Below are 10142 nucleotides of genomic sequence, written 5' to 3' on the forward strand. Positions count from 1 at the left end.
AATACCAAATCGAGAAATTTATATTTATAGGCTACGGGAGCTACTGAAAATTTTGAGCAGGGGAGTAATCTGATTAAGGTTGTCCTTGGACTGGGAAAGCCTGGAAGTGGCACAAAAAGTTAGGAATGTATCGTAATTATCCAGGATGAGCTATAATAAAGATATAGGGGCACCTGGGTGGCTCAGTGGGTTAAGCCGCTGCCTTCGGCTCAGGTCATGATCTCAGGGTCCTGGGATCGAGTCCAGCATCGGGCTCCCTGCTCAGCAGGGAGCCTGCTTCCCTCTCTCTCTCTCTGCCTGCCTCTGTCTACTGTGATCTCTCTCTGTCAAATAAATAAATAAAATCTTTTTAAAAAAAGATATAAATTAGCAGAAAGAATAGAAGGGAACTCATGAAGGGTACACTACAGAGGCAGAGGCAGACTCTATTGGAACTGGACTCATGCAGTGCATAAGACAGCCTGTGGAATCTCACTAAGTCCAAATCCTTGCTCCTTGCCTGATTGGCTGAGTGACTTCTGACATTTTTAGCTCTCAGTTTCTTCATCTATAAAATGGGGACATTAATAATAATTCCTATCTCATAAATTATTGTAAATACTCAAATGAGATAATATTTTAAATACTTAGCTTAGTGTCTGGCACATGGTAGGACAGTAAATGTCACTTTTATCACTGTTATTACAGAATAGCAGGACTTTAGACCTAGGAGAGACTTCGGAAACAATCCAATCCAATCTCAATAATACTGGTGATACAATGTATACACCACTGTATAATGGTGATACAATCAAGGCTGAAAGAGATTATGTCAATTTAATTTAAAAACATTTAGTAAACTCCTATTATATGCAAAGAACCTTCCCCAAACTAATGGATTACAAATCTGAGTGGCATAATGCAAAGAGAAAAAAAAAAAAATCCTCATAAACATAGTGAGAGACTCATGGTACCACGAAGAGACGGCAGAAAATCCAGGACTTCACAGTTATAACTGTGACTGGCCTTGACATCGTTTAACATCTCTAACACTTAATGGAACAGGATGGAGCACAGAAGTTTAGAAACTAAGTGCCTGTAGTACTATCTGGATAAATGCTGAATCCCAGCTTAGTCCACTGTGCCTTTCTCTCAACTTCAGTACATTTTGATAATTTTTGTATGAGAAAAAATGTTAAGGTAATAAGCAATATTAAGAATACCAAAGGGGCAGCTGGGTGGCTCAGTGGGTTAACGCCTCTGCCTTTGGCTCAAGTCAGGGTCCTGGGATCGAGTCCCACATCAGGCTCTCTGCTCCGCGGGGAGCCTGCTTCCTCCTCTCTCTCTGCCTGCCTCTCTGCCTACTTGTGATCTCTGTCTGTCAAATAAATAAATAAATAATCTTAAAAAAAAAATACCAAAACTAAAAATAAACATCTCTCACATAGATCAAAAAATTAAAGGTAAAGTTAAAAAATTGAACTCTCAGAAGAAAACACAGATGTACTCTTTGTAACCTTGGGTTACACAACAATTTCTTAGCTATGACACCAAAACCACGAGCAACAAGAGAAAAAAAGATAAATTTGACATCATCAAAATTTAAAAATTGTGCCACTTAGGGGTGCCTGGGTGGCTCAGTCAGTTAAGTGTCTGCCTTCGGCTCGGGTCATGATCCCAGGGTCCTAGGATAGAGCCCTGCATCGGGCTCCCTGCTTGGCAGGAAGTCTTGCCTCTCCCCCTCCCACTCCCTCTGCTTGTGTTCCCTCTCTCTGTGTCAAATAAATGGACAGGATCTTTAAAAAAAAAAAAAAAATTATGCTGCTTCAAAAGATAACCCATAGAATTGAAGAAAAGTTTTGCATATCATATATCTGATAAGGAATTTGTGGCTATAATATAAAGAAGTCTCACAATTCAATAACAGGACAAATAACTCATTTTAAAAATGAACGAAGGATCTGAACAGTCATTTATCCAAAGATGAGATACAAAAGGCCAACAGGCATATGAGAAGATGTTCAACATCATTAATCAGGGAAATGCAAATCAAAGCCACAATCAGGTATCATTATACCCACTAGGATGGCTAGAATCAAAAAAGTGTGGGGTAAAAATAGTGGAGCCACTTTGGAAAACAGTCTGATAACTTCTCAAAAGGTTGAATGCAGAGTTATGATAGGCAATTGTAGCGCCACTGTTCATTACAACCCACAAGTGGAAACAACTCAATATCCAGTAAGTGATGAATGGATAAATAAAAATAAAAATAAAATAAAATAGAATAAAAATAAAAATAAAATGTGGTAGATCCATACAATGGAATGCAGTTCCACAATAAAAAGACATTAAGTACAAATACATACTACAACATAGATGAAACTTGAAAATATTATGCTAAATGAAAGAAGCCAATCACAAATGACATATTATATGACTCCACTTACAATACAATGCCTGAAATAAGGAAATCTAGAAAATAGATCAGCTCTTGCCTCGGGTTGGCAGGGAAGGGGGAATTGGGACAAGTGGCCACAAGGTGTAGGGTTCTTTCTGGGATGATGAAATAATACTTGGACCCTACAAGCCCTTTGCTGGGGTGGGAACTGCATTTTTGTGTCTCTGCTACATACGCAGGACCGTGCTCAGGAAAGTCCTGCTCAATAAATTAAAGCTTCTGTAAAGGTTAATATTCAGTCGCCCAGACCCTAAAAACTTCTTGGCAAGCACCATGAGGAGCTCAGTCTCCTAATAGTTGATTTTCAGTAGCCAAAATACATCAAACACACTGAGTAGAATTCTGTCTTCTCCAAGTACAGAGTGCAGCCATTCTAGCCTTTTTAAAAGACTGTGTTCAATAAAGGTTTAACCTATAAAATCAATCACATTGTTTACACACACATATTTTTTACCTACTTTTACACATTGAATCTAATTCTTCAATTGCTTGCTCAGCCTCCTGAATTTCTCGGTAAATGGCTGTAAGTGGCGCCAACTCAGCATGCCTTCGATTCAGGGACTTCCGGTCCCCTTCATTCACAGACACACGCTGCAAACAGTCGTCAAGCGTCCTGTACTCCTCGTTCAGGTCCTCCATATATTTCTGTAGTCCTTTATGCTTCCACAGCATCTTGGACTGATGACAGTATCTCCTGGGACAATTCTTATTTAACAGAAGGTGGAGAATGGGATTCCTGCTTTGTCTAAAAATCCACAGCCTTGTATCAAGATGGATCTGCATAAACTGATAAGATTGGGAATGGAGGTGGTACTGGTGGGGACCATTAAGAGATGAATGTCTAAAAAGCCAAGCACACAGGTGACGATTCATCTCAGCATCTGAAATATAATAAACACAATCTGAAAAAAAAAAATCAGCTCTACAAATACGAAAACTGGAAGGAGGCTCAAGAAATCTTGTTCAGTTTATGGGCACAGCCAGCTCTAAACACAATCTGAAAATTCAAGTAACCAATAAAAGGAAAATAATTCTTCGTACCTCTGAGTATAACATATTAAAATAAATGAAGATAACACAGTTTTCTATTCACTCAATGTATATAATTAACGATGGCAAATGAGTAGGAGCATAATTAATAAATACATCAACAGGCTGGGTTAAATGAGCTACTTTCTAGGAGGTATCCAGGATCTGGAATTAAGGATGTGAACAAGCACTTGAAAGGTATGAAATAATCGTGCAAGTTTTAGGTGGTTCACATATACATAGATTTCTAAAGCTCGAAGGAAATATTAACTGTTTTCTTGTCTAATTCTTTAATTTTAGGTATCCAGATGTCCAAGGAAATCAAGTAACTTAATCATGATTATTTACTTAGCCAGACAGAGGCAGAGTTTAGACTAGAATGCGGTCTGCCTGTTCAGAGCTCAGTGTTTTCCATTTTCAATTCTGCAGTCCGGTGCTTCCCTTTCAGCTAAGATCCTCAAGGAGGAAAACTTCAGATATTAACCGATAAAGAAAGTAGGTCTGGTTAAGAGGGGACAGTGGCAATATTTGTATTAAGTGAAAAAAGCAGAATGGAAAACAATATAACCTAATCTTAATTGGGTTTTCAAAATTTTCTATGATATATGATATACAAGGAAAGTAAGTAAACAATATTTTGGGGGGGGGGACCTAAAAAAGAAACATACCAAAATGTTAAAAAGATGATCTCTAGTTGTGGATAACTTTTGCTTGCTTTCTGTTTTCTATGTTTTAGCGTTTTTAATTTTTCTACTCACACAGCATGCATTACTGTCACAATCAGGAAAAAATAGTTACTTTAAAAAATGATAACTTAGGGCGCCTGGGTGGCTCAGTGGGTTGAGCCGCTGCCTTCGGCTCGGGTCATGATCTCAGAGTCCTGGGATTGAGTCCCGCATCGGGCTCTCTGCTCAGCAGGGAGCCTGCTTCTCTCTCTCTCTCTCTCTCTCTGCCTGCCTCTCTATCTACTTGTGATTTCTCTCTGTCAAATAAATAAATAAAATCTTTAAAAAAAAAATGACAATTTAGGGACGCCTGGATGGCTCAGTTGGTTAAGAGGCTGCCTTCAGCTCAGGTCATGATCCCAGCGTCCTGGGATTGAGTCCCACATCTGGCTCCTTGCTCCGCAGGGAGCCTGCTTCTCCCTCTTCCATTCTGTCTGCCTGTGCGCTCGCTCGCTCTGTTTCTGACGAATAAATAAATAAAATCTTAAAAAAAAAAAATTACAACTTAGGTGAAACCGGCTGTGTACACTAATTTCCTGCTCTTCACCTCTCCAACAGACATAATCAAAAGCTAACAAAAGCAGCTTTATTAAGAAAGGGGGGGATGATAAAGTATTTTAGTAAAAACACTTGACTCCTGAAATTCTGAGGTTCCAAGTTGAAGTGAGGGTCAAAATTTTATGATAATCAACCTTTATTGTCTCCAGTGTTCCTACAATGCTAGGAGGTGCATTCATGTAGCAACTCATTTGATCATTCTAAATCAGCTAACCTGAATACCATAATGTCCTAGAAACTAAAATATTCAGTGTGGTCTCCCAAACATTCAGATTTTGCAGGATTCTGCTAATGCACTTTAATATCTGAAGCACATTTGGAAAAAGACTGTGGAAGAATGCGCCAATGCCCAGCAGCCACACGTTACTGTCCTTCAGAAGTTCCCGCGTCTTTACATCTAGTCTCAAGCCGATCAGAGAAGTGTGTCCATCAGAAAAAAATGGACAAAAGGATGACAAATTTATGTTACAATACTTTTAGCTAAAAAGTCCACCCTCGAGTGCTCGCTTCGGCAGCACATATACTAAAAGTCCACCCTCGAAACAGCAGAATGAGTAACTCTTAAGGTCTTGAACCTCAATGTTCTGAGAGAACACACCCCCCTCCCCTTAAACCAAGACGTTTACTCGCTAGGGTTCCCTAAACCTGAGCACGGCCCGTCCCTCCATCACCCACCCCAGGAGCAGCATTACTCGAGTACTCTAGTAACAATTCTCAGGTCGGCAGGTCAGAAGGGACACTGTTCTTACACGCCAGAACACGTGTAAGCCACACTTTGTTCTCAGTATAAGGAGTGATCCTATCGAGACAACATGGGGGGAAAGGAGGTGGAAAAAATACTTTTGGGGATCAAAAAAAGAGGAAAAAAATAATTGTGAGTACCTAAGAAAAAGAAGGAAGGACGACAGCTTTCCTTTCTGAAGCCGGAACCTTCTGGGACCTGCTACATTTCAGCCCGACACACACTGACTCCCTTTCACATCCGGGTCACTCCTTCCGGGTTAACGCTTGCTCTCAGCTTCTCTTAAACAGGCGTCCTTGGGCGTGCGTAACAGCGAACAGGGGAAACCCGAGAGGAAAAATGACAAATCGAGAAAGAAAAATAAATAAAAAGACAAGGCCATAAAGGAAATCCCAAGAGATGACTACGGGCGGTACTCATCCGGAGCCGGAGCCCAGGGCGCGGGTTCCCACTAGCTAGGTAGGGTGGGCGGTAGCGGAAAGTAGAAGGAACTACAAGTTCCGGGAGCTCCTCCCCGGGAATCCTGGGAGTTGTATTTTGTGCACAGGCTGGCCGCCAAGCTCTGGGACAAAAGCGGACTTCTGGTTTCACAGAGGCAAACACAGGAGAGAGAGCTCTACGATTCTGATGAGGAGATCAAGATTTACAATATATTAATAGGAAATTACAAGAATTTTTTAAAAAGATTTCTTATTTATTTATTGACAGGCAGAGATCACAAGTAGGCAGAGAGGCAGGCAGAGAGAGAGAGGAAGAAGCAGGCTCCCTGCTGAGCAGAGAGCCTGATGCAGGGCTCGATCCCAGGACCCTGAGGTCATGATCTGAGCCGAAGGCAGAGACCCCAACCCACTGACCCACCCAGGCGCCCCTACAAGAATTTTTTATATGTAGAAGTTATATAACGGTGTCACTAAAGCAGTGGAGTTTCTTTCTTTTTTTTTAATTTTTGTTTTGTTTTTAAAGCAGTGGTTCTTTGATTTTTATTTATTTATTTTTTGAGGACTCCCTTTTCATCATCCCCAGATTTAGGGATTCTACGTGGTTTGTTGTTGTTGTTGTTGTTGTTGTTATTTTCTTTTTCGTTTTCTATTTTTACCCTTTATGGGATTCTGCACGTTAGTAGTTGTACTTTCAGCTTCCACGGTTCGAGAAAATACCTAATAACTAAAGGAGGATATAAACTTATATTTCTAAAAATCGTAACAGGATCCAAAAGATAGGAGACTATATATATTCACAAATTAACGGCTTTATAGGTGTTGCATGCATATATTGAATGTAGGGGCTCAAACTAGGTTCATAGGTTGTAAACTACTGATTAAATAATTATAAAAATCCAACTAATAAACAGTTCCAGGAAAATGCAAACATACTGCCTTACTTTGAATACCACAAGTCACATCACTGCCGTGTCTCAATATTTCTTCATCAAAAGCCAAGGCAAACATCATCCCATATAACTGACTTCACAGGATGTTTTGTTGGGTTGGGACTGCATATAAAAGGAACAATTAACTCCCAATGTAAATACCTAACATTACCCTACTTCAGGGTATTTACTTTTACCTAGTAAATATTAAATCCTATATCAAATGGTTTAAACCTATTAATTACTTTAATCCTTACTACAACGACCCTAAAATACCCATTTTGCAGAAGAGAAAACTGAGGCACAGAGAGCTTAAGTAACTTGTCCAGGTAAAAGAACTGGTAAGTAATAGAACTGAGATTCAATCAAGGCAGTCTGTGCTAATGTTCTGTGGCTCCTAAGCTCTGTACTCCCTCTCTCCTGCCCCTCCCACAAAAAAAAAAAAAAAAAAAAAAGAAGAAGAAGAAAGAAAGAAAAAAGAAAAGAAATAAAGAAAACATTCCATTGTTCATTCAACAATGAGCGCCAGTTACATGCTACTCACTGTGCTCTGGACATGAGAATTTAGCAATGAAAAGAAAAGACACAAACATTTGCTCACAGTAAGGAACAAATTCCAAAGGATCCATAAAAATCATTCTCCTGAATTATCCAATGAAATCATTTAATTCTTTATTTTTATTTGTGTATGCAGATATATAACTTAAGTAATATAGTATATAAAGCTTTATTCTCCTTTAAAAATAACCTTACTGCTATGGACTGAATTGTGTGCCCCCCCCCCAATTTAAGATGTTGAAGGTAACCCCCAGTGTGACTGCACAGGGGACAGGGTTAAATGAGTCATAAAGGTGAAGAAGACCTGATCTGGTGATACTTGTGCCCTTATAAGAGATATCAGAGAGCTTGTGAGTGCAAGCTCTCTCTTCTCTCTTTTTCTCCAAGACAGGCCCCAGGGTGAAACCTACCTTGCTGACACCTTGATCTTGGACTTCCCAGTCCTCCAGCCTCCCAAAGTGTTATTTTATTATGGCAGCCCAAGCACCTAACATTTATGTAAATGTTACATGTATGTAAAAATTTATGGGGATATACATGAAACTTTATGATATACATGAAACTTCACATATTTTATGTATTTTATTTCTCAATTAAAAAAAAAAAAAGTCCCTAAAGGGATGTCTGCCTGCCTGGGTGACTCAGTTGGTTAAGGGTCTGCCTTTGGCTCGGGTGGTGATCCCGGTGTCCTGGGATTGAGTCCTGTGCTGGGCTCCTTGCTCAGGAGGCAGCCTGCTTCTTCCTCTGCCTGCTGGTTTCCCTGTTTGTGCTCTCTCTGACAAATAAATAAAATCTTTAAAAAAAAAATCCCTAAAGACATTTATGCTTGGTACTATAAATACTCCTTCATCCTCCATGCCTTTTAAAAAAGAATATAATATGGTATACCTATATTTATGAATATGCAATGATGTCCACAATTCATCATTAAATGAAAGACATTGTTTAAAAAACAACAACACAGCAAACAAACAAAAAAATAAGAAGGGAGGCAGTGGGGGTGGGGGTACAAAACAAAAACAAAAACAAAAACCAACAACAACTCAGCAAACTGAGTTCCATTTAGAAACATGTGATGCATGGGACACCTGGGTGGCTGAGTTGGCAAAGCATCTGATTCTTGTTCTCAGTCTAGGTCTTGACCTCAGGGTCATGAGTTGAAGCCTCATACTGGGCTCCATGCTGGGTGTGGAGACTATATAAAGACAAAACACAAAAACAAATATATGCGAAGCATATATATTTAAAAGTCCAGTGGAATTACAGGTAATCCTTATTTTCTTCTTTGTAGTAGTCTGGATTTCCTAAAGTTTCATGATGAGTATTATTGTAAATAAGACAGTTATAAAAGGAAAAAATGTATTTTATTTATTTATTTGAGAGAGAGAGCGAGAGAGCACAAGGGGAGTGGAGGGAGGGGAGAAGGAGAAAGACAAGCAGACTCCCCACTGGGCATGAGCCCAACACAGGGCTTCATCTCACTGACCCTGAGATCATGACCTGAGCCAAAATCAAGAGTCAGATGCTCAAAGGACTGAGCCACCCAGGCACCCCCAAAAGGACATTCTTTAATGTTTGTTTGAAAAAGCCTTATGTGGGACGCCTAGGTGGCTCAGTGGGTTAAAGCCTCTGCCTTCAGCTCAGGTCATGATCCCAGGGTCCTGGGATCGAGCCCTGCATTGGGCTCTCTGCTCAGCAGGGACCCTACCTTCCCCTCTCTCTCTGCCTGCCTCTCTGCCTACTTGTGTTCTCTGTCTGTAAAATAAATAAATAAAATCTTAAAAAAAAAAAAAGCCTTATGTGAGTTTTTACCATTGAATCATTTTATGAAGCTAACTTCTACTTCCAAAGAGTCTGATACATTACAGGAAACATTCTTCTAGAGGTGGTAATAAAAAGGTTGATTCCGTGAAAGTTACAACATTCGATCAAATTAGCGCCAAGAGCTTCTCTGTCTGAGATACTTCTCACAATAAAGTTGATCTCATAAACCTTTCTATTATGAAAGTATGCATAATGGACACCGACAGTTGGGTATTCCTTGAGAAGCGAAATGACCTGGGTCCCTTTCCTCTGCCTTGGAGCTAACAACAAAATACTTGCAGCTGTTTTTCAGATTCATTTACAGCAAACTTAGCCCAAAGTCCAAAGTGGGTGGAGAATGGGGACTTTGACTTCGCTTCTTCTCAGCGACTTCCAGATCGCTTCAAAGAGGCTGAGGATACCCTTGTGTCCTTGTGCTCATGACCTGAAGGCTGACTTGCATCCTGCTGCGGGGATTCCCCATCAGAAAGCGCCCACTTAGGGCTTACCCTGAGAGAAGCAGAGCATGGCTCAGGTCATGATCTCACAGTCCTGGGATCGAGCCCCGCATTGGGCTCTCTGCTCAGCAGGGAGCCTGCTTCTCTGCCTACTTGTGATCTTTGTGACCTTTCTCTGCCTACTTGTGATCTTTGTCTGTCTTCCTCAGCCCTGGACGCTCTTCAGGGAGCTAGCTGCACCCGGGTGGCTGGAGAGATTGTTCCAGGCTACGTTGAAACCTTCGGTCCCACCCGGGAAACTTTCGGAGGCACCGAAACCAGCATGAAACCCAGGATGCAAGCCGTAAAACAGGATGGGGCAGAGCGCCCCGTGCAATGCACCTTGGCTTTCGGTTCACCGGAGTTTAGGGTCTTGGTCACATCCTGAGGCATCCCGCAGTGTGAAGGCTGGCGGCCACTTGGG

The 10142-nt window shown here is 40.8% G+C and overlaps 1 protein-coding gene across 4 annotated transcripts in view; it reads right to left on the minus strand.

Annotated features, from left to right (window-relative positions):
• MTRF1 (mitochondrial translation release factor 1) overlaps positions 1-5976 on the minus strand; it is a 50101-nt gene extending 44125 nt beyond the window's left edge. For 2 of the 4 annotated variants that reach the window (XR_001180640.2, XM_004759288.3), the window contains exons 1-2: positions 5632-5976; positions 2896-3318 (exon numbers count right to left, since the gene is read on the minus strand). Coding sequence is in view for 3 of the 4 variants with exons in the window: in XM_004759288.3 (XP_004759345.2) it covers positions 2896-3310 (415 nt within the window). In the remaining variant the exon portion in view is untranslated. The remainder of the gene's footprint in view (positions 1-2895; positions 3319-5631) is intronic. The other 2 variants (XM_013059857.2, XM_013059856.2) reach the window with 2 other exon arrangements.
• Positions 5977-10142: the final 4166 nt, after the last annotated feature.

This window comes from Mustela putorius, unplaced genomic scaffold, assembly GCF_011764305.1.
Source record: "Mustela putorius furo isolate JIRA1106 unplaced genomic scaffold, ASM1176430v1.1 tig00000179_pilon_pilon_pilon, whole genome shotgun sequence".
NCBI lineage: Eukaryota > Metazoa > Chordata > Mammalia > Carnivora > Mustelidae > Mustela > Mustela putorius.